The 25,967-nt window shown below is 40.4% G+C and overlaps 2 protein-coding genes across 2 annotated transcripts in view; one reads left to right on the top strand and one right to left on the bottom strand.

Moving 5' to 3' along the window:
* Positions 1-8,132: 8,132 nt before the first annotated feature.
* Positions 8,133-25,967, bottom strand: part of cyc (basic helix-loop-helix ARNT-like protein cyc) — a 41,885-nt gene continuing 24,050 nt past the window's right edge. Inside the window, exons 5-13 of the mRNA XM_034983544.2 lie at positions 23,527-23,598; positions 22,101-22,437; positions 14,254-14,371; positions 13,526-13,750; positions 13,166-13,385; positions 10,574-10,777; positions 9,820-9,932; positions 8,766-8,959; positions 8,133-8,421 (exon numbers count right to left, since the gene is read on the bottom strand). Of these exons, the coding sequence (XP_034839435.1) occupies positions 8,140-8,421; positions 8,766-8,959; positions 9,820-9,932; positions 10,574-10,777; positions 13,166-13,385; positions 13,526-13,750; positions 14,254-14,371; positions 22,101-22,437; positions 23,527-23,598 (1,765 nt within the window). The 3' untranslated portion in view covers positions 8,133-8,139. The remainder of the gene's footprint in view (positions 8,422-8,765; positions 8,960-9,819; positions 9,933-10,573; positions 10,778-13,165; positions 13,386-13,525; positions 13,751-14,253; positions 14,372-22,100; positions 22,438-23,526; positions 23,599-25,967) is intronic.
* On the top strand, positions 16,990-18,040 carry LOC138404486 (chromosome partition protein Smc-like). Its single transcript, XM_069508596.1, has one exon. It carries the CDS (start codon positions 17,160-17,162, stop codon positions 18,030-18,032), a length of 873 nt encoding a protein of 290 aa, XP_069364697.1. The 5' UTR covers positions 16,990-17,159; the 3' UTR covers positions 18,033-18,040.

Raw genomic sequence — 25,967 nt, forward strand, 5'->3', positions numbered from 1 at the left:
CTTTTAACTCTGTGTTTAATGTCACAGAGTACTTTGTAACATATGAAATTAATGTTTTAGTTCAGTCAGTTGTTCATTGTTGTTCGAGGGTTGTTCACAACAAAGAGTATATATCTCTATGATATAATCACTATAAACGTTTTCGGTTTTACCACGGGTTTTACTGGTTCACACAAGGTTCACGCTTGCTTGGATGAATGTATGATGATGATGTATCTGAGCTCAGGGAGCTCAGACTAAGGGCGAGATCTATAGAGCGCACTCTGCCTTAGCTTAGTTTTAAGACAGAGTTAAAACGAGACAGAGCTATATCTCTCACATAAATCTGTCTCGTTTTAACTCAATCTTAAGTCTGAGCAAAGTGAAAGTGCGCTCTATAAATCTCAGTCTAAGTATCAAGAGACTTGGCATTAAAATAATAATACCTTGTTAGAGCAAGGTAGGTGTATAGAAAAGCTCTGAAGAGCGATAAAGACATAAACACAGTTTTTTGTCTTTGTCATAGTTTAGCTTTTTTTTGTTGGGCACGTTGTAGTTTGTGCCCAACAAACCTCTGTGTAATAGTAATTTATTGCGAATATTACGAGTTTTTATTTAGTTTTCTATTTTAAATTTAGTATTGAAGGTGTGTAGAAGCCATTTATGTTGCATTGCTGTGTAAAAGTTGTAGCGAACGCAAATTATGAAACTCCTTTCATACGTAAGTATTATTTCTTTTGTTGTTTTGTCTCTTTCGGGTATACGCGTTTGACAAGTCTCCTTATTCTTAGGTCTGAGCCTTGTTCTGAGCTTGTAACCAATACCGTACCACAGATTCCTTTACTCTTTACTCTATGCCCATCCAGCAAAGAGTATAATCGTAGTAATTATATACTCTTTGGTATAATAAGGCATGAGCTCAGGGCATGAGACAAGGCTATCTTGGCGCGTGGCGAATATCGGAACTAACGTTGCCATCAAGTGTCCCCTTTGTTCTTGTTCTTTTTTTTCTGGTCGGTGTTCTTGTTTGAATATTGGTAAATTGTAAATCCGTGGTAAATCCTTAGATGAATGATTGATTACCAGAGTTCTATAAATCTTTGATTCAAAATTGAAAAAGTGCAATGTTATTGGTCCGTGAAGTGCATGACGTGCAGGAGCAAGGAGAAGACGTTAATTAAAGCCCATTAAAGCGTTAGGCGTTAGTCGTTTAATTACCTCTTACGAAGCCAATCATAATTATGGCAGAAATAATAGATTTAACAAAATCTCCACCGCCTGTAATGGTAGATGTAGTTGAAATAAACATATTGGAAGAAGGCGAAGCCGAACCAGGCGTAGTGCAGCAATCAGCAAACGTAAGTGTATTGGAAATCAACGGTGACTCAATCTTAGATGTCTCAGCTGATCAGAGCGCTATGATAGTAGGATATCTTGACGCGGATAGCGCCAGATCAGAGACTACATGTTTCTACAAGTTTGACTAAGAATGTTTAGTAGACAACTTTGTTAGCAAACATTCTTTATCTATTTTGGCTCAATTACTTAAGTATAGATGTAGCTATAAGTTTTGTTTCAGTATTTTAATATAATAGGAAGATAAATCTTCATGGAAATTTTGTATCCTAATCGAATAGAACCAAATTCCTGCCAGCTAAAAGTCCTCTTTTCGCGAAGCAACACGACACATCTTGTCTTTTTGGCCTACTATGTTAAATGTAGGTATTCAAAAATTTCGAAAGTGCGGGCAAAGTAAACGCAAAATTTTGTTGACCATGGAAGCACATATTTGTCTCCTTTTGGGCACCAACTCCTCAACCCTGATGATGCCAGGGTACAGCACTCCTACACCATAGGGTTTCAGGAACTTTTGATGGCGCAGTAATATTGTAGATGCTGAGCATTAAGTTCAGCATGAACGGGGAGTCTTAACTCTAACAGATGCTGTGCAGTAGAATAGCAAGCTATAAGATCTGAGGATATGCTGATTGTAAATTTATTTATGTGCTTACTTATTAGTCGTAGGTTCTTCTGAGAACCTTATGTAAATTGTATACCTACAATATTTACTCTGAGGATAGTTCAATTATGTAAACATTGTGTTTTGCTCTATGTAATTTTGTAATTGTAGGCCTTAAAGGACTGACATCCACTGCCAACCCGCATTGGGCCAGCATGGCAGACTATGGCCTAAATCCTTATCAGATCACTGAGAAGAGACCAGTCCTCAGTAGTGCGCCAGCGATGAGTTGATCATGATGATGATGAAAAAATTATTTACTCAAAAATAATAAACATTTATTTCATTTTCAGCAAAGAAGATTTAGGTGCCCTATTTGTCGGGAAGATTTGGGAACAAACACTTCGAGTTCGACCCACTGTGGGCATGTATTTTGCACAAAATGCCTAGAAGTGTATTTAAAACATACTAAAAGTTGTCCCACTTGCACAGCTCCTGTTGGCCCGGATGATTATCATCGAATCTATTTGAATAATTTTGCTGATAACCTGTAGGCATTTATAATATACTTACAGCCGTACTCAGAGTCGCTAATCGTTACTCAAGATTGAGTTAAAACGAGACAGATTTATGTGAGAGATATAGGTCTGTCTCGTTTTAACTAAACTTAAGTAACGGTTAAGAGACTCTGGGTACGGCTATAAGTTTATTAATATACTAGCTTATGCTCGACTTCGTCCATATGAACTACATCAAACCCCTATTTCACCCCCTTAGGGGTTGAATTTTCAAAAATCCTTTCTTAGTGGATGCCTACATCATATTAGCTATCTGCATGCCAAATTTCAGCCCGATCCGTCCAGTAGTTTGAGCTGTACGTTGATAGATCACTCGGTCAATCACCTTTTCCTTTTTTATATTTAGATTAAGATAATATTGTATAGAAGCAGGCGTTACTTTGCGGAAGTCCATGATATACAATGAACCCATGGGGCCAAGCATATCCCCAGAAACAAGCCAAGCCAAACACCCCGTTCACGCGCTTGTGTTTGTGGGCACTTGTCGAGACTTGCCAAGCGTGTAAACGTAGCATCATTAGCATAGAGTTAGATTTATGGTTTCGTAACAGTTCTACCCATAGCATAGAGTTATAGGCTTAGAATTTTTTCGCTACGCTCAGTTCTACCAATATAAAAACGTTGATAAAAACCTATAAACCTGAGTGCCTGCTATAAACTTCTATAGTTTCCATACAAACGAGTATTGTATTGTATTTTATTATCAGTTCATAGTAACCTTGGATAAATTAGTCTGGCTAACGAAAGATGAGACTGGAAAAGCACGGCAAATTTAAAAAATATTAGTATGGCAACTCTAAAATTAGTATGACAGACCTGGAAAAACATAATTTGATGAAACAGAAATAAAAATAAACAAGGATACTATTTGAAGTCTGACCCAAGGCGTTTACTACGCCTTGGGTACAGTTAGACTTTGGAAATTAAAAGTTTACTCTTACCATAAACAGCGAAAAATACGTTCTATTTCACGAAGGCTTGCATAATAATTATGGTTTAAAGTTGATTATTAAAAAGTTATTTTATTAATAAACTACAAAAAGTAATTTTAAAATTTTGAATTCTTTATATAGATTCCTATTCGATAAAGGGTTAACGCTAACACTGCGCCGACTTTTATCGGAGATTTTTTGTAGGACGTGTGCGTTTCAATATTACAATCTGTAGGTACCTGTTCTATTTTTTGCCGCTAAAAAATCAGTCGCCGATTGTCGGACGAGGGCGGAGCGCCTTATGAAAATAAGGTAATGAAACAATAAGTACTCGAAACACTTTATTATAATAAAAATAAACTAGACAAAAATATTATTAAATCAACAAAACAAATTCATAACATGACTATATTTTTCACGAAAAATTAGTATGAACGTCTACATTAGCTTATAGCATATTGCTTCCGCATTAAATAGCTCTTTCAAATAAAGCCCATAAATTTTTGGATTTAAAATATATACAAATTTAACAATACGTACATAATATAACAAAATATTTACAAACTTAAATAGTTACCAGATAATATTTCACCCACCATCTTTATGATTCTATGATTTAAATAATTTTTTGTTGAATGTATTCATTATTTCTAAGGGTTTTTTTTAATATAAGTAATCCTTTTCTTTACAATTTTAACAAACACCATTTTTGTTTTATTTTAAAGTGGTCCCAACAAATTTCAAATAATAATTATTACGTAAGGTGGGGGTCTTGCCGCCGTACTCAGAGTCGCTAATCGTTACTTAAGATTGAGTAAAAACGAGACAGATTTATGTGAGAGATATAGCTCTATCTCGTTTTAACTAAACTTAAGTAACGTTTAAGCGACACTGAGTACGGCGGAGTGTGCCGTAGTGAAACAATATATTACGCAACAGGTTGAGATGGCAATCGGGGTGGGGACGCCCCCCAAACCCGCACAGCCTCCGCGAAAACCCGGTGCGGAATACCACGGGTGGCGTCCCCCCACCTTCATACCCCGGCATCTCGACCTGTCGCGAAGGTAGGGATCTTTTGTGTCTCGATCTTAATTTTCTTCTTCGCGCACTTGTTATATAAATAAATAATAACTTAAATTTCTGTATGGGAAGCACCTTTATAAAAGGTATCTTTGAGCGGAAAATTGATTCCAAAAATAGTGTATTGCTATTATTTGATTAAAAAATGCTTATCTGAAAGAGGCGATACGGGTTTTCACCAAAATCTAAGGGATCATTGTCCACGGAGACTTATTGTAGTGATATAGCCGGCATAATATCTTGGACGCAATTATGAATCGCGGCAGTAGCGATACAGAATCGTGGACAAAGGCACCTTTGTCCACGATGGGCCAGCGACGCATCGCTAATGTATCGCGATAGTTTAGTGACTGTATCGACTATTGTTACAAAAAGCCGCGATGGGCGAGGAGAGACTAAGGGTCTAAAGGCTTTTTGAAACGCATAGTCCTTCTCCACTTTAGGTATGAAAATGACCTTAACTTTGGTGTACAGCTCTGGTATATAACCCCAGGCGTAACTCCAGTGAAAATCTTTACCAGAAGTGGGATTAATAGTTTTTCATTCTTTGTAAAAGGAGAGGTCTAACGCTATCAATCCCATTCGATTTATTGATGTTCAAAGAATTTATATGGTTTACTTAAAGCCGGGTGCAGACTGTGGGCGCAGCGTGCGCACGATCTGAGCACGTACGTACTCGCGCCCCATTGTGTTCAGCGAAAAACCGACAAATGGCGGTTCGCGGCGCGCACGAGTTGAAATGCTCTGTTCGTGCGCGCAGTGTGCAAGGTTCATGCGCGCAAGGCGTCCACACTATGGGAATTTTGTTACATTGCATGATATATTGCGACAATGTGGACGGTAAATTCTTTCATTGCGTGTTACATTGCATGTTAAGAGCTTAAGAGCTAAACAAGTAGCGTCTCGCTGAAATGCGTATAAGAGGCGCACTATACGCGGCCCATACGGGCTTGTTACCACAAACTGACAATATCTTGATACGAACCTAACTCCAGAAGGTCTAAAGTATCCTGCAAACCGCGTCGCTTACGCGAACTAACTTAAGCAAACTAAGGAACAAAAGCAGACTAGCCCACCTCACGGCCCCAGATCTGAAGACAATGGCAGCTCTCCTGCAGTCCAGTTTACACCGCACTTAAACTAAGTATTATATTACATTAAAAAAACCTACGACGCTCACACTTTGTCGTCGCAAGAAACCGAAAGAACTAAAACTTTATTTTATTCCATGTAGAGAACACGTTGAATAAAATAAAGTTTTATTTGAGTGTATTTCAATTCACATTACACACAGACACCAGCTAGGCAAGACAAAAACTTTACACACGGTAAAAAGCAAATGCCCGCAATGTTGTTGCCAGTTAAAACAGATGAAGACAATGATACTAAATCCTAATATAATATACTAAATCCTAATACAGTTGCATACAAAACTTTACCCTACTACTCTACACCTATTATGAATCCATTCTAATATTAAAATGCGAAAGTGTGTCTGTCTGTAATAAGCATCACACCAAACGAAGTAGCGGGCATCATCTAGGTATCTATAAAATATTCTGAAACGGAACTATTAATAATCTATAAAATACAAAAAGATTTATTTTGGTGGATAAATTAGATTTTTTAATGGCTAAAACCGTTGAAAATCCGCTAGATCTAGCCACGAAGTGGCTGCCCTTAATCTGCCCACCTTAATTATATTTGGAGAGAATAGTGCCCATACACTAATATAGACGAGTTTTCATCTATATTAGTGTATGGACACTATTCTCTTTAATTAGTTCAGCGACGGCAACGCCAAATAAACAAAATGACACAAGTAGTGGGTGAATAATAGTATCACATGAGTGTTTGAATGCGAAAGTCTGTCTGTCTGTCTGCTAGCCTTGCTCTTAAAGGAAAGGCTTGAAGCGTCTAAAATTCAACGCTTACACCCAGAGAATTCGAATAATATTGTATTATATTAAATGTATAATGACATTTTGAACACAGATTTTGAACTTATTTAACTCTAGTTTCTTCGAGTAGAAAAGAAAGCAGTAATAAATTCACCGATCGTGGGGCCAAAATTTTGTTCATGAAAGTTTTGCGATTTGCCGGCACGAATATGCACGTGGTTTTGGTTTTACGTTTGAGACGATTCGTTGTCGACAGCCAGTTCTACTACTACAACTAAACAACTACAACTAAATTATATCTTATTTAATTAAAAAAATATTTTACTAAATGCCAACAAGTTTTGAAAGAAATTTTAACGGAGGTACTATTAAAATATACTACTCCTGTTAAAATTCCTCTCAAAACTTGGGGGTATAAGTCCCGCAAATTGCTATTGCGCTGGAACCATGTCTGATTAATCTGACGTCACTAAAATGGCGGCCACGCGCTTCAGAAATTTGCGGAGCTTATGCCATAAATTTTATAAATCTGTGATTACAATCATGCTTTATCCTGCAAAATTAGCATAGACACAAGGTGTTGCCAATTTGTACTGTATTTGAGATTTTTTTGTTGCTACCTACATTTTTTTCTCATCATTCATATTTTTTTTGTTGCTGTCATGGTATCACTACCTTCATTACACATTTAGTGCTACGCCAGTACAAATTAAGCGCAGTACAACAGACGCGTGCGTCTGTTGTACTGTATGTCTGTCTGTATGTCTGTTGTACTGTATTTGTTTTTCCGTAACCAAAACACATGCCGCTATGAATCTATATTTCCTACTTCCTATTTTTAGGTATTATGAATGTTGTTACAATTTATCGCAAGCATAAAACTTAAAGCTGCTATATCTAATTAGTAATTACTATACAAATCATGCCCGCGTGGGCTGATCCGTTGCGCAGAAAATGAGCCAGCCGTTCTGTCACCAGATGAGGATTTTAAGTATTAGTCAAATAAATAAAAATAAAGATTTATAAGAATCGCATAATACTTTTAAACTAAATGAAGGTTACAGGTTGTAATACCAGTATCATGAAACATTTACAAAAAAATCTCAAATACTGCACAAATCGGCAACACCTTGTATCTACTACAATATGCAAATTTTCTTACGCAATAATTTTATCAAGTTATTCTATAACCTAATTATTTGAAAAAACACGTCTCCGCTCAGCTCAGCTTCAGTGGAAATGCACGTTAAATGATGACAAGGCTGATGACAACCCATGATGGAACAGGCAAGCCAAACTGACCATTTCAAATGGCTTTTATCTAACATCAATTAAATATTTATTGTTATATTTCTAATCCTGAAGCCAAATTCACTTAAGTATTTGAGGTGATCTCAAATGTTTAATACGGTATGCATCAGAAAATAATGTACATCGACCTTTAGAAGGAGATAGCGAATTTGTAGAGCATTGTTTCTGTCGACCAAAACGTCATATAGGTATGAGTGACAGACACAACGCTCTACATTATTTTCTGCCGCGTACACGTTTCACGTTGAAGGCAAACTGATTGTGTGAACAGTTTTGTAGCTAATTTCATTTAAATATTTGAAGTGTCGCATACTGAAACCAAACTGAGCGTGTTTACAATAACTGCACTTAAATGTTTAAGGTATCCTCAAATATTTGTATATTATATCAAACCGACCTCAGGGTAGGGGCCACGGTAAACCCGAGAAGCTGATTGGTCCTCCTAAGCCGGCGTCCGCTTCCAAGAGGCTCATGATAACTGCCATAGCCGCTTCCCCATTGCCATCGAGGCCTAAGGAAGGGAGCGGGGGTGAGGTGGGCGGCGGGCTCGCGGATGGGAGGTCGTTGATCACCGGAGGAGGGGACCCCTCGGCGCCCGCTGCGCTGAGTGGCACGTTGTTGCGGACTTGGCTGTCATAGTTGACCATATCTCCGCCGAGAAGGTTGTCAACTAGGGGTGGCTGTAAAAAATAAAATTTCTGCTAAATCCATCAGAATATTTAAGTGAGCCGTGAAAGTCTAATAGTAAAAGACGCCAAACTTCTACTGGGCAAGTACCCTCTAATTTTTCGGAGTTATGTACGTTTTAAGAAATTGTTTTAACTGTGAAGGAAAACATGAGGAAACTTGCATGCTTGAGAGTCCTTGAATGATCTCAAAGGTAAGCGGAATCTGCCAATCTACACTTGGCCTGCGTGGCGGACTATAGGTAGTAGGCCGGTGATGGGTTGATGATCATGACGGCGTACCTAAGTTTCATCTGCAAGACCTGTTGTAGTCTATTTATCCAGTAAGAGATCCTCACCTGTTGATTGAACACGGCATCCTGGAGCAAGTCTGCCGGGAGCTCAGGCGAGAACTCCGTGGACGACCTCCTTAAGGCTTCCTCTGCGATCGTAGAACCGATCTTGTGCGACTCGATCTGGGAGTCGATCAGGCGTTGCATCTCCACATCGGCCTCTGAAAGCCGACTATCAAAGTCATCGCAGAACGGCTCGTCTGCGAACAAACGGACGCATGGCGTGCGATGCCGACACATACATACCGTTGGGTGGTTTGGACATAATGGTAAGGTTGGTTAAAGTTGATGGCGAACAAAACCCAAAAAAAAAAAGTGGACCAAAAAACATTTTCTTCAGAATAATATTAGAGATAACATGTTATGCATTGCCAGACAATTAGTATCATAGCAGCCCCCTGCCATACACCTTTAGATACTCTGTTTTGTCTTTTTCCTTCAAATGTCAAATTACTGATGACATAGAAAGACAAAACAGAGTATAACTATTCCACCGCTATTCCAGGTTTATTTGTTAGAGGGTAAACGTTTAAGGGTGTCTGGCAAGGGGTTGAAACTACACTAAGTAGACACTTAAGAGTCGTGGCAATCAATGCATAACGTGATTTCTAATACTATTCCGAGAATATATAATTTAGACATTATACTTTGACGTAAGATTTTTTGCACCTTTATTACCTGTTATCTCCAAAAGTTATTCAAAAAAATTATGATTCAAACAAACTTCCTCCCAGTGTGGGAGACATTACGCAGAGAAACTTTCAGCTTTTATAAAATAACGAAGTACTAGTACGCGCGCGCTGGCTCTCTATATAAAGACAATAGCTGCCCCGGCGAACTTCGTACCGCCTAATAGTCGATCCAAATTGTTCCGTAAGAACCATCCTCGTACTTCAAGGAATATTATAAAAAAAGAATTAGCGAAATCGGTTCAGCTGTTCTCAAGATTTGCGATGAGCAACACATTTAGTGATTCATTTTTAGATTATAGAGATGTACACACACACTGCGCAGACTTGGCATATCCAACAACCATCTTGTTAAAAGGTATTGTACGTACTTTGGTTGTACATGTCATAGTGTTGGCAGTCGTCCAACGCAGGCTCCGCCCACTCATGCGTGACAACGGTGTTGTTAGCGACGAGGCATTCTACATCTTTCGTCCACGGATTCCTGGAATCCAGAAATCCATACTTAGCAATCGTTATCAACTCCTAACTATGAGAAGGGTTGAGGCCCTAAACCCTTCTGCCTAAACGTTAGGGCATAGTCTTAACACTGCCCAAATGTGTATTGGTAGACTTCACACATCTCTGAGAACATTATGGAGAACTCCTTAGCCTTAGACTACTGTATCCTGGGTTATCGTAAGTGGACAGGTTTAAATGATGATTAATTTCAAGCTTAAAGACTTCAATAGCTCAACGGTTAAGGAGTGGACTGATTTCCAAAAGGTAGACGGTTCAAATCCCGCCCGTTGCACTATTGTCATACCTACTCCTAGCACAAGCTATACGCTTAACTGGAGGGGACAGGGAATATTAGTAATAATAACATGGCTAATATTCTTTAAAATAAAAAGCTTTAATCATCACCATTATCATTCGTTAGAAGTCCTTAGCTGGTCTCTTGTAGGGAATTGCACACAACACTCACTGCGACTTGTATGACGCTGTCTGTCCACCTATCTGCTTCTTAAAGTCGATGTACATTACTTTCTGCCACGTACTGTACATACTCGATGACTCTGGTTCTCCTATTGCTCTCTTAATTTCTGACTTGATATTAAGTTTTAGGGAAAGGTGGGTGCTTACTTGAAAGGCTTGAAATGCGTCTGTATCCGCGCGTAGGTGCCGTCCTTCCTCTTGAAGCAGTAGGGCGGCGTGCGCAGCGCGTCTTTTCGCAGAAGCGCCGCCTTGTGCGTGCGCGCCACTGCGCCTAGCTCCAACGTGCTCACGTGCTCGTATAGACTTGTGCCCAGGAGCTCTTGGGGGAGGAAACCCAGGGCTAGTGTCACCCTGAAATTTAAAAAAAAAACAACATGATGTGTGCAGTTGACACGCGGTAGAACTGAAGAACCTTCAGGAAACTAAACGAAAATGAGATTATCAGGAGTAGGATATTTCGTAAAGTTTATGTTGCTGCTATTGTCTCGCTCTAAAGGTACGCTTACATGGACAATTGAATTCCACAATCCAGGCAATTTAGTCAACTATGACGTCACGACTATATGAAGCAATTTGCGGCAATACCAAAAAAATAAGCCAATGTTATCCTAATCCTATGTAATATAATATAAATGTAAAAGTGTGGATGTATGGATGTTTGTTACTCAATCACGCAAAAACGGCTAAACGGATTTGGATGAAAATTGGAATGGAGATAGATTATACCCTGGATTAACACATAGACTACTTTTTATCCCGGAAAATCAAAGAGTTCCCGCGGAATTTCGAAAAATGTAAATCCAAGCGGACAAAGTCGCGGGCATCAGCTAGTGCGAATTAATTGCTCCGGATTGCTCCACTTATTGCTCCAGACTGATCGCCAGGTCGCTAAGCGCGCGCCCCACGGCACGAGGCAGGACAGGGTGCAATCTGACTCACCTCTGATCCACGAACAGGAACTTGCCGTCCGTGGCGTGGCGGGAGATGTACTGGAGGAACCGCGCGTGCGGCGCGGGTGTGCTCTGCGGCGCCAGGTCGCTGAGCGCGCGCCCCATGGCACGAGGCAGGACAGGGTGCAATCTGACTCACCTCTGATCCACGAACAGGAACTTGCCGTCCGTGGCGTGGCGGGAGATGTACTGGAGGAACCGCGCGTGCGGCGCGGGTGTGCTCTGCGGCGCCAGGTCGCTGAGCGCGCGCCCCATGGCACGAGGCAGGACAGGGTGCAATCTGACTCACCTCTGATCCACGAACAGGAACTTGCCGTCCGTGGCGTGGCGGGAGATGTACTGGAGGAACCGCGCGTGCGGCGCGGGTGTGCTCTGCGGCGCCAGGTCGCTGAGCGCGCGCCCCATGGCACGAGGCAGGACAGGGTGCAATCTGACTCACCTCTGATCCACGAACAGGAACTTGCCGTCCGTGGCGTGGCGGGAGATGTACTGGAGGAACCGCGCGTGCGGCGCGGGTGTGCTCTGCGGCGCCAGGTCGCTGAGCGCGCGCCCCATGGCACGAGGCAGGACAGGGTGCAATCTGACTCACCTCTGATCCACGAACAGGAACTTGCCGTCCGTGGCGTGGCGGGAGATGTACTGGAGGAACCGCGCGTGCGGCGCGGGTGTGCTCTGCGGCGCCAGGTCGCTGAGCGCGCGCCCCATGGCACGAGGCAGGACAGGGTGCAATCTGACTCACCTCTGATCCACGAACAGGAACTTGCCGTCCGTGGCGTGGCGGGAGATGTACTGGAGGAACCGCGCGTGCGGCGCGGGTGTGCTCTGCGGCGCCAGGTCGCTGAGCGCGCGCCCCATGGCACGAGGCAGGACAGGGTGCAATCTGACTCACCTCTGATCCACGAACAGGAACTTGCCGTCCGTGGCGTGGCGGGAGATGTACTGGAGGAACCGCGCGTGCGGCGCGGGTGTGCTCTGCGGCGCCAGGTCGCTGAGCGCGCGCCCCATGGCACGAGGCAGGACAGGGTGCAATCTGACTCACCTCTGATCCACGAACAGGAACTTGCCGTCCGTGGCGTGGCGGGAGATGTACTGGAGGAACCGCGCGTGCGGCGCGGGTGTGCTCTGCGGCGCCAGGTCGCTGAGCGCGCGCCCCATGGCACGAGGCAGGACAGGGTGCAATCTGACTCACCTCTGATCCACGAACAGGAACTTGCCGTCCGTGGCGTGGCGGGAGATGTACTGGAGGAACCGCGCGTGCGGCGCGGGTGTGCTCTGCGGCGCCAGGTCGCTGAGCGCGCGCCCCATGGCACGAGGCAGGACAGGGTGCAATCTGACTCACCTCTGATCCACGAACAGGAACTTGCCGTCCGTGGCGTGGCGGGAGATGTACTGGAGGAACCGCGCGTGCGGCGCGGGTGTGCTCTGCGGCGCCAGGTCGCTGAGCGCGCGCCCCATGGCACGAGGCAGGACAGGGTGCAATCTGACTCACCTCTGATCCACGAACAGGAACTTGCCGTCCGTGGCGTGGCGGGAGATGTACTGGAGGAACCGCGCGTGCGGCGCGGGTGTGCTCTGCGGCGCCAGGTCGCTGAGCGCGCGCCCCATGGCACGAGGCAGGACAGGGTGCAATCTGACTCACCTCTGATCCACGAACAGGAACTTGCCGTCCGTGGCGTGGCGGGAGATGTACTGGAGGAACCGCGCGTGCGGCGCGGGTGTGCTCTGCGGCGCCAGGTCGCTGAGCGCGCGCCCCATGGCACGAGGCAGGACAGGGTGCAATCTGACTCACCTCTGATCCACGAACAGGAACTTGCCGTCCGTGGCGTGGCGGGAGATGTACTGGAGGAACCGCGCGTGCGGCGCGGGTGTGCTCTGCGGCGCCAGGTCGCTGAGCGCGCGCCCCACGGCCACAAGGCAGGATAAGTTGCACGTCTCTCCGTCATCTGGCATGCTGTCTGAACTATTCCCCGCGTCGCACATCTCTGCTGGCGCCCACGACTTCAGGTACCCTGAAATAAAAACTCTGTTCATGCGAGTTCTATATCCGGCTACTACACAAGGGTTATTATAATGCACCAGATGCGCAAACATGTATCGAATATGGGAGTGAGATCATGGGTGCTGGAGGTTGCCGACATCTGTCACATACCTGTGCATTGTACTACGCAGTACTTCTTCTCGGCCTGCTTTTTCCTCGGCTTGGCGTTAGGCTCGGCTTCCTCCTTAACTTGGCTGAGAGTGGTAGAGGTAACCGTGCTAGTCGCGGCTGGCTCGGCACTCGCTCGGCACTTGATGCGGCAGAAGAAGGAGCGCCGCGCTCCGGGGCAGAGCCGAGACGCTCCAGCTATTACGTCTGCTTTTACTGGTAACATCGCTGCAAAGAAATATACAACTTTATTGTAGCTTGTGGTAAACTTTAAGGATGACTTCTATGATGATGTGTCTATAGTTCTCGACGGGTCGAGATGGCAATCGGGGTATAAGGCGGGGCGTCCCCCACCCGATTGCCTTCTAGACCTGTCGGGTATTATAGTTATAGGATGTCGTGCCATTTTAGGAGTATTTAATAATAATAAAACACTAGGTGAGATTGCAGTCAAGGGCTAACTTGTATCTGAATCCATACTAATATTATAAATGCGAAAGTGTGTCTGTCCGTCTGTCTGCTAGCTTTTCACGCCCCATACGTTTAACCGATTCCAATGCAATTTGGTACAGGGATAGCTTGCATTCCGGGAAAGGACATAGACTACTTTTGATCCCGAAAAATTAAAGAGATCCCACGGGATTTAAAAAAGCCAAAATCTACGCGGACGAACTCGCGGGCATCATCTAGTAAAAAATAATAATATCTGCCAGGTGTAGTTGTGTACTCACTCTTAGCATCAATGAGTCGCTCTCGAGGGCTAAGGTCGGACGACGACAGCTGTTCTTTCACCTTGGCCACATCCTTAGGGTGCAGGATGTCGAATAAACTCTGCCCTAGTAGCTCCGACTGCAAAGAACACACAGTATCAGACAATGAAAATGTTACATGCACACTAGGTAACCCTTTTTAAGGGTTCCGTATCTCAAAAGGAAAAAAGGAACCCTTGGTTTTTTTTCATCAGGTTGCTCGTGCAACAATCACAATCACAATTATTATAATTAGTTAAGAAAACAGAACTGTAGTAGATGTAGGTAGTAAATTAATTGAACACTGAAGGTACGAAGGTAGTTTACAAAACTACCTAATTACATCACAATTATAATTAGGTAAGAAAACAGAACTGTAGTAGATGTAGGTAGTAAATTAATTTAACACTGAAGGTACGAAGGTAGTTTACAAAACTACCTAATTACATCACAATTATAATTAGTTAAGAAAACAGAACTATAGTAGATGTAGGTAGTAAATTAATTTAACACTGAAGGTACGAAGGTAGTTTACAAAACTACCTAATTACATCACAATTATAATTAGTTAAGAAAACAGAACTGTAGTAGATGTAGGTAGTAAATTAATTTAACACTGAAGGTACGAAGGTAGTTTACAAAACTACCTAATTACATCACAATTATAATTAGTTAAGAAAACAGAACTGTAGTAGATGTAGGTAGTAAATTAATTTAACACTGAAGGTACGAAGGTAGTTTACAAAACTACCTAATTACATCACAATTATAATTAGTTAAGAAAACAGAACTGTAGTAGATGTAGGTAGTAAATTAATTTAACACTGAAGGTACGAAGGTAGTTTACAAAACTACCTAATTACATCACAATTATAATTAGTTAAGAAAACAGAACTATAGTAGATGTAGGTAGTAAATTAATTTAACACTGAAGGTACGAAGGTAGTTTACAAAACTACCTAATTACATCACAATTATAATTAGTTAAGAAAACAGAACTGTAGTAGATGTAGGTAGTAAATTAATTTAACACTGAAGGTACGAAGGTAGTTTACAAAACTACCTAATTACATCACAATTATAATTAGTTAAGAAAACAGAACTGTAGTAGATGTAGGTAGTAAATTAATTTAACACTGAAGGTACGAAGGTAGTTTACAAAACTACCTAATTACATCACAATTATAATTAGTTAAGAAAACAGAACTGTAGTAGATGTAGGTAGTAAATTAATTTAACACTGAAGGTACGAAGGTAGTTTACAAAACTACCTAATTACATCACAATTATAATTAGTTAAGAAAACCGAACTGTAGGTAGTAAATTAATTTAACACTGAAGGTAATTTACAAGCCATTGCGATTATAAATACTCAAGAAGACCTAACACCGGACTAAGATCGTAGTTGTGATATTTTAATTAATCATGAAAACGAAAAATTTGATTTAAATTTTGCTTCATTATTAGAGTTTTACCTACCAATCCGGAACCATGGATGCCGGATTTCGACTACGGAACAATTTTTTTTTTATAAAGACCATGCCATGTTAAATGACTAATATTACCCTTTCCTCTCTAACTAAGCGTCAGGCTTGTGCTAGGAGTAGGTGCGACAATAGTGCAACGGGCGGGGTTTGAACCGTCGACCTTTCGGTTTTCAATCCACTCCTATACCCGTTGAAACTAAGCTCAAAACGAATTTAAACAGCTTCTAAAATTACCCAGCAATTCAATCCAGCAATTTGAATAGCAAAACATATACACAAAAATAAATAGGAAACTAAACGAGTACTTACTTCAAAGAATACAAAGATTCGTTTAGAAACAACTTTTACAAAAGTTTTACAATAATTGGGTACCTACCTATTTGACTACATCAAAAATGAATTATTTCTCAATGATTATTAAATAAAGGGATTATAGATGTAAGATTAAACGGCCACTGTGCCACGGCAAACAATTAGCTCCGTAAAAATTATTTAAAAAACGAAATACAAGTGCCTTTTGTTCAAAATAGAATGATTAAACAAAGTATATAAGTGATTAGAAAACTGGTGTTATTAAAAAACAGTGAAAAACTAACTTTAAAATAAGTAAAACTGGAGATAAACAAAGTGCAAATCACCTTCCAACTTTACGATCTGGTGATCTTATTCATGCCTTAAAGACGTAAAAATTCAAGCAGGATTGCTCTTCCAGGTGTAATGAAGTGAAAACATACACAACAAAGCGGAATTTAAAACGCCATGTAAGTTCGGAATAAACATAACCTCTTGTGAATGACCAGCATAAACACTATCTATTATTTACGAACTGGTGTACCCTTTCATGCACTCAGAACGTAAAATTCGAACAAAACTGCTCATTCAGGTATGTAGAAGTGAAAACATTTACCACAATAAAGTTTAAAATACGAAAAGTCGAGTAAACATACCTACCTATTTACCTTTTGTGAATGACTTACAAAACTACTGTTATTTACAAATCGATGGACTTCTTCATGCTTTCAACACATAAAATTCAAGCTTATTTGCTCGTTTAGATGCGAAGAATTTAAATCATAGTATTATAGTCTAAGATCCGCCCGCTTAAATCTGCATATTAATATGTACTCAACATAGTGACACTTGAAATACTGTGAAAAATAAAACCTTTTGGTGAATGACCTGCATAAATATACTGATAAAATACTACTACTATTTACAAAACGGAATATCACATGCAGAAACATCTGTCGTAGCAAGGGCGCTCTGCAAAGTACCAGTATCAGAGACGGCACAGACGAGTTATCTAAATTAAAACACTACAAGAGACTAAATATCAAATACAAACACGAACCACTTGAGGGCACCATCTATACCAAAATAAACTGGTAGGATCAAACAAAAATGGAAGAAATTCTAAACGCACTTAAAACAATAAAAATAGAACTAGATGAGCAAAGATTAGAAATCAGGGAAACCGGAAAAAATGTTACGGAACAAGTCACAATAAATGTAAATAGGATGCTCGAAGAAAAATTCTTAGCCTGGGATGAAAAACACGAAAAACTAAAGGAAATAGTGGAAAACCAGCAGAAAAGGATTTACTTTTTGGAAAAACAGTCAAGGAATAGAAATATAGTGTTTTTCGGTATTGAGGAAACTGAAACATCATACGAAAAATTGGAAAGTAATATTATCAAATGGGTGGAACAATATTTTTCTATCGAGCTAACCTACAGAGACGTACAAGAAGTCAAAAGAGTGGGGAAGAAAGGAGAAAGACCACGCCTATTAGTAGTCACTTTTTCAACTTTAGGCACAAAAATCAAAATATGGAAACAAAGAAATACACTGAAAGACACCCATTACTATGTGAAAGAAGACTACCCAAAATACATACTGGAAAAACGGAAGGAACTACAAGAACAACTACAATTGGAGAGAGAGAAAGGAAACATAGCCGTAATTAAGTATGATAAACTGATTATAACATCTAAAAACAATACTAAGAGAAAATTACCTATTTCACCTAAGAATGTCACAGCACGAAAAATAGACGAGCCCATACACACAAATAAAAAGAACAAAATACAAATTACTGATACATCAATCAGAAGGTCAAACAGTATCTCCGAGGGAGTTGTAAAACCGGGCATATTAAATTTCTTAGTCAGTAAAAATACTACTAATACCACTAGCTCTAGCAGTAATCAAGACAAAAAAAACATAGCAACCAAGCCCCTCCTCCAACACAGATCCGAAAAACATACAAACTAAAGCAAAAAACATACAACATCTTCCAACCCGGCTGGTCACCGTGGAAGATTATGACCATAACCCTCTGAAGAATATCATTTTGGCACAGAACAAAAATAACAAAAAAACTCATAAACTACATATTGCAACATACAACGTCAGGACCTTGTCTACATATGAACGCTTATTAGAATTACACGAATCATTAAAAAAAGTTAAATACGATATAATTGGAATCTCAGAAATGAGACGGCTCGGTACAAAAATAGAAGAATACGAGAACTTCGTACTATGCCACGTAGGACACACACCAGGCATGTACAGCGTAGGCTTCATAGTAAAAAAGTCACACAAACACGATATAGAGAGCTTCACTGGTATGACAGAACGGGTTGCAGTACTGAACATGAATATTCAAGGCTTTACGGTCACCATCATACAAGCCTATGCTCCAACTGAAACAGCAAGTGAGTTTGAAATAGAGGAATTCTACAAAACGATTGAAAAAGCACTAGAAGCCACCCACAAGAACATTATAGTAATGGGAGACTTTAATGCGAAAATCGGTTTACCCAAGAAGGAAGAATACTTAGTTATGAAACAACATGGACTCGGTAAAAGAAACGAACGAGGACAGAGACTTATAGATTTCGCACGAGAACACAAGTTAACAATAATAAATACATATTTCAAAAAGAAACAAAATAGAAGATGGACATGGAGATCTCCAAATGGTGAAACTAAAAATGAGATCGACTATATACTATCAAACCAACCAAAAATATTTCAAGACGTAGATATTATGAATCTAAATTACCCCTCAGATCACAGATTAATTAGAGCAACAATAAAACTAAATGGTCAAAAAAGAAGTAGAACAACTTTCACAAACACACAAATTAGCCAACTAAAGAGTGAAGAAGAAATATCGAACTATAAAGAAAACTTATCAACAATACTATCTGATCCGTCTCTTTGCCAGAAAAACACCTCAGTACAAACCAATTATGACAATATAATAAACGCTATCATAAATAGTTTGGAAAAGGCTCGAGTAAAAACAGATATACATAAACGCCACAAAATACTAGCGCCTCGAACAATAACCTTGTTACAAAGAAGACAAGAACTACAAAAAACAAAATACAAATCGCGTTCTATGAAAAATGAGCTAAGCGCACTTTATAAATTAGTAAATAAATATATACGAAATGACTATGCAAAATACAGACGAGACACCATAGAAAGACATCTACATCTAACTGGAAGCACAAAGAAGGCCTACAAGGAACTTAGAACAAATAAAACTTGGATTGAAGGATTGAAGAAACTAGACAAAAACCTGAACAAAAGAACTGATATTATTACCACAGCAACTGACTTTTATACAAAATTATATAGTGACAAGACAAAAACAGATACTACACAAAACAACAGCTTAAGACAACATAACGAAGTGAACATCAATCCAATAGAAGAAACCGAAATCATAGAAGCAATCAAGAGAACAAAACTAGAAAAATCCCCCGGATCGGATAACATCACAAACGAAGCTTTAAAGATAGCATATAACATTCTGGCCACACCACTAGCCAATTTGTTCAACCTGATACTACAAAAGTCTGAAACACCATCACAATGGTCAGAATCCAATATCATTCTAATATATAAGAAAGGAGACCCAAAAGAGATAGGCAACTATAGGCCAATAAGTCTGCTACCGACACTCTACAAGCTGTTTTCTACTATTATAAACACAAGAATTAGTCCTGAAATAGAAGCCAGACAACCCGTAGAACAAGCTGGTTTCAGAAAAGGGTTTTCCACAGTCGACCACATACACACCCTGGAACTAATTATAGAAAAGTACCAAGAGCATCAAAGACCCCTGTACCTAGCTTTTATCGATTACCAAAAAGCCTTCGACACAGTAACACACGCAAGTATATGGGACAGCTTGAAGGAACAAAAAGTCAGCGAAGTGTATATAGAAACCATCAGAAGCATATATAACAATAATATGGGCAGAATAAAGATGGAAACTCTAGGCCCAAGCTTCCCCATACAGAGAGGGGTAAGGCAAGGCGATCCTCTATCACCAAAAATATTCATAGCCATTCTTGAAGCCATTATCAGCAAACTACATTGGGAAAAAATGGGTCTATATATACAAGGCGCCTTCTTAAGCCATTTAAGATTCGCGGATGATATAGTCATACTATCAGAGACAAGTTCACAGCTGCAGATCATGATCGAATCCTTACAGCAAGCTAGTACAAAAGTAGGACTGGAAATAAATCTATCAAAGACTATGACAATGACAAATAGGAGTAAAATACCAATCAGAGTAAATGGAAATCCACTGGAATACACAGAAAACTACATATATTTGGGGAAGACAATTAGCTTAGGCAGGAAAAACAACGAAATAGAAGTAGAAAGGAGAATACAGCAAACATGGAACAAATATTGGAGCCTAAAAGAAATCTTCAAAAGTAACATGCCAACACATGTAAAAACTAGGATTATGAACTCTTGCCTTCTACCGGTATTAACATACGGATGCCAGACTTGGAAATACACAACCAAAATTAAACACAAAATCACCACCTGCCAACGAGGACTTGAACGCAGCATGCTAAAGATAAAGAAATTAGACAAAATAAGACACACGAGAATAAGATCAATAACAAAAGCCACTGACGCCTTAAATTATGCACTAAAACTAAAGTGGAAATGGGCAGGCCACGTGGCTAGACTTAAAGACCAGAGGTGGACAACAAAAGTAACTCTGTGGAGAGGCCCTCGTGGCAAAAGGAGCAGGGGGAGACCACTGACAAGATGGGAAGATGAGATCTTAAGAACAGCTGGCCCGAAATGGGATCGTATAGCGCAGGACAGAGATAAATGGACATCTTTGGAGGAGGCCTTTACCCAACCTGGGGTCCTTACATGAATAGTAATAATAATCCTAACAATACTAACAACTAAATTATAAGTTCAACTAACCAACTAACAAAACATAGATAATTTAAACTATTGTAAAAATGTAAGGAATAAAAGGCTTTTTATTTTATTTATTTATTTATTATTTATTAAATAAATCCAAAATACGTAAAATCTACAGTTCCACAGTTTTAAGTGTAATAACCATTTTAAATTTTCGATTAAACTAAAAAATGGACGTCAAATGATTGTGACGTCACACACCGGTATTTCATAGAATGTCGCATACTAAGAAGCGCGCGTTTTGACGTTTGATAAAAAGTTACTGATTTGACTATTTATTGTCAAATACCGTATTGTATGATAGCTAAAATTGCACAATTTGATTAGGAATTAGGATTAGCTTAGTTTCATAATGGATTTATAATAAAGATAGTTGATTGAAAGCCAGCGAAGCATCCGCGGCGACATATCATTATCTTACAAATTCCACAACAAACAATCTAACAAAAAAAAAATCGTTTCTCATCTGGTGACAAAAGGGCTAGCTCATTTTTTGCGCAACGGATCAGCCTGGCTGTCCAGCGCGGAAATGGAACCAGTATTCTTGGCGCCATTTCACGCGGGCATGATTTGTATAGTAATTAGATAATCCTAGCTTAAGGTTTTATTGTAATAATATATAACAGTGTATGTGCCCTTGAGAAATCCCTGAGAATTTGTTGACAGTTAACCTCAGAATAATTAACCCAATTGGAGAGGAAAGGGGAATATTAGTCATTTAACATGGCTAATATTCTTTTTAAAAAAACCTGTTTCAAAAAGTTAATAACTGTTTCAATAAATCTATTAAAAGTATGCTCCTGAAAAAAGCATATCACACAATTGAAGATTATCTAAATGATAAAAAAGCGTGGATTTGATCGTTCCAAGCAACGCGCAGGACTGCAAGTACTTTTTTTGTACATGGCATGATAATGTATATCAAATCTTTGAAAAGAGCAACCGCCGACTTTCTTGCTGGTTCTTCTCGGTAGGAAAGGCATTCTGAACCAGTGGTCTCTCCAGATGCCTCTGACGATTCAAAAATACTTGTAAAAGTTTAATTGAATAAAAAATATTTTTATTTTATTTTTCACTTACCTGATCATAGTGCAGCAGCTTCGTCACCGAAGCGGAGACATAAAGCAGTCTTCCCCGGTCGCAGCCAACCACCATCAGGAAACAGTCTTTAGCAGCTTGCAGCACCAGCGCGTTCAGCTCGCGTTCGGACAGGAACGCGGGCCGCGGTCTGCCGGTCAGCGGTCCCGCGGAGAGGGCGCCACCGACCGAGCGGAGATGCTGCACTGCCATTCGCAATACTGTGAGCTTGTCCAACTTGCGAGCCATGGCACCGCACATCGGCACCATAGAGCTCAGCTCTGATATGTAGGTGTTCATCTTATCGCGCCTTCGCTTCTCAATCTCGCTGTGGTTTTGTCTGTCAAAATAACGTTTGCTTTTTAGGGTTCCGTACCTCAAAAGGAAACCCCTTTTAGGATCACTTTGTTGTCTGTCTGTATGTCTGTCGGTCTGTCAAGAAACCTACAGGGTACTTCCCGTTGACCTAGAATCATGAAATTTGGCAGGTAGGTAGTTCTTATAGCTGACATTAGGGGAAAAATCTGAAAACCGTGAACTTGTGGTTACATCACACAAAAAACTTAAATTGTGGTCATGAACTAATAATTAGTATTCTCAATTTTTGGAGTAAGATAATTATATCAAGTGGGGTACCTGTACATTCTAAAACAGATTTTTATGCATCATAGTTTTTGAGTTATCGTGCAAAATGTCGAAAATATACGACTGTAGTACGGAACACTCGTTGCGTGAGCCTGACTCGCACTTGGCCGGTTTTTTAATCTGTTAAATAGCGAACTATATTTTTAATCTGTTAAAAATAATTAGACTTTGACTGCGTGGAACTATGGCAGTATTTTTGGTAACGTCACCACCGCCAACTATGATTGTTTGTTTTTACGTAAAACCTCACTATGCCGCAGTGATGTCGTTACCAAAATATAATTGGGATAATGATGGCCCATGTCAAAAATAAATTATGTCTTCGTAATATTCGTAAAATCCACGTCCGTTGTTAGTTTTAAGTTTGCTAGATCAAGTCAAAAGTTTACGACTTCACATCTATGTATTTCATTGAATACAAGCTCCCTTACTAAGCCAGCGTTTTGACGTTTTATATAAAGTCGGTGATTTGACTAGTAGTCATCATCACTATTGTAAACGACACCCGAGAGGTGTCGTCCTGTGGTGTCGCTGACAAAGCATGGTTGGGACTCACCACGACACAGTGTGTTTACAGTTGCATCGATATAAATGACAAGTTATGCCCAAGCGAACAAAATTCTTCACGGTTTTGGAACCAAATAAATCAGCGCCAGCTCTTAGATACTAATGAACGACCCGTTTGAAATCCAGACGTCACTGAGGTTGCATTGGTGCTAAAGCACCACTGAATCGGTGCCATTTTGTTTGTTCAATAGCCTGTGACACTTTGATTGTTACTTACTTTTTATCTGACACGCTTCGGATAGATCGTGTATCATCATTGCCATCATCGTCGTATGTACTGCTCGCACAACTGTAAAAGAAAAAAAAAGTTAACGTCCCACAGCTAGGCAAAACATCCATTAACTAAGCGCAAACTAGGCATAACGCATAACTGAGTAGGTTCTTGCGGTAGTGGAGCGATGCGGGAGGGGTGTGATGACGTGACGCGAGAGCTCAGTGATTCGTCAACTAGTGACAACTGTCACCCTCCCGCACCGCTCCACTACCGCAGGAGCCTACTCAGTTATGCACTAGTGGTACCAAATACCTATATTTATTCATCTAAGTATATCTTATCTAAATATATAAAAGCGAAATACCACTCACTCACTGACTAATCACGAAATCTTAGGAACTATAAAGCCTACAAACTTGGAATTTGGAATGTAGGTTCCTTCTTGGACGTAGGTGTCAGCTAAGAAACGCTTTTGAGAACATCCCCCCCTAAGGGGGTGAAATGGGAGGTGGAAGGTTATATGAAAGTCCTATGTTTTTGAAGTTAGAGACGTAAAAATCGTCATTTAGGTTAATAGGTTTAAATAATAAAAATCTGTATAAGTCAGTTTGGGAAAATAGGGGGACAAGTTTTTTTATAGAAAAGTTTTAAATATTGTTATTTTGACTTCGAATTTGAAACGTAGGTTCTTTCTAGGGGGTAGGTATCAGAAAAGAAAGGATCTAACTAAATTCCCCCCTAAGGTGGTGAAAGGGGGGGGGGGGGTCGAATATTGTAAGGTGAGACTGAGTGAGTAGGTAAGTGAGGCTTTTTGCGGCGGGAAAATTTCTTATCTCATGAGAAACCAGAAATTTTACGCGGACGAAGTCGCGGGCAACTGCTAGTATAATATAACTAGCTTATGCTTGCGATTTCGTCCGCGTGGACTACACAATTTTTTAAACCCCTATTTCACCACCTTAGGGGTTGGATTTTCAAAATTCCTTTCTTAGCAGATGCTTACGTTATAATAGCTATTTGCATGCCAAATTTCAGCCCGATCTATCCAGTAGTTTGAGCTGTGCGTTGATAGATCAGTCACTCAAGTCAGTCAGCTTTCCCTTTTATATATTTAAGATTCGGTTGGTAAACTTTAGTTCATTATACACCCAATAAGTAATCATATAGCAAGCGTCCCAGGTTTACTCTGCCGTTCTTATATGATTTTGGGATTTATTGATTAAACCAAGAACGCCCATAACAAAAAGCCTTTTCGTCAACCATCTTACAATCAGTTTTGAATTCTCTTGGGTGATTATGGTTCACAAAATATATAAGGCTTAAGCATCGATATAAATGACAAGATATGCCCAAGCGAGCAAAATTTTTCACGGTTTTGGAACCAAATAAATCAGGGCTACCTCTTAGATACTAATAGACTACCCGTTTGAAATCCAGACGTCACTGAGGTTGCATTGGTGCTAAATAAACATTTTAGGACCAATGAGTCGGTGCCATTTTGCTTGTTCAATGGCCCTGTCTTTACGAAGTAATATATAAGTCAATGGGTTTAAGTTTAATTTAAGTTCTATACCCCTCAAGGGTTAACAGTTTTGTATCTTTAAGAAGTTTAGGAGTAATTATAAAGTGTGAGAGATATTATTGACCACTAGTTTTTGACCTCGACTTTGTCGTCAATTCAACTACGGAAGGGTAAACTAAGCCTTCAGTTCGCGACAGGTCGAAATGGCAATTGGGTTGGGGACGCCCCGCACACTTCACAGCGCCTCGCGCTAGCCCGGTGCGGGATAGTGCGGACGCTGAGCTGGTGTGCCCCTTCCACGACTCGCCACACACCCCGATTGCCATGTCGACCTGTCGCAAACTATACATTATCATATCATAGACGGCGTCATCACTCAACTACAAGAGAGAGCCAGCACGACCCAGACCTTCGTTATTTTATAAAAGCTGAAAGTTTCTCTCTGTATTGTCACCAACACAGGGAGAAACGTTTGTTTGGATGTTTGTTTGGATCACGGTGGCTATGGGAAATAACGGGTATTAAATTTGTACAAATCTTACATCAAAGTATCAAGTATTTTTGAGAATCGTATTAGAAATCACGCCATGCATGGCCACACACTTAGTATCATGGTAACCTCCTACCAAACATCATGAAAGTTTTAAAGGGTGTCTGGTAGGGGGTTGCCAGGCTCAAGAAAATATATAAAAAAAATTGACGTAAGATTTTTTACACCTTTATTATCGGTTATCTCCCAAAGCCACCATGTATACAAACAAACATCCAAACAAACGTTCCTGCCAGTGTTGGGAACAACACGCAGACAAACTTTCAGCTTTTATAAATAACGAAGGTCTGGAATGCGCTGGCTCTTAGTCCATATCAGGTGTGTACTGTGTAGGTGAGATTCAAGGTGCAGTCAAGTGCTGTTTACTTGTTT

Source organism: Maniola hyperantus, chromosome Z, assembly GCF_902806685.2.
Source record: "Maniola hyperantus chromosome Z, iAphHyp1.2, whole genome shotgun sequence".
In the NCBI taxonomy this organism is placed as follows: Eukaryota; Metazoa; Arthropoda; class Insecta; order Lepidoptera; family Nymphalidae; genus Maniola; species Maniola hyperantus.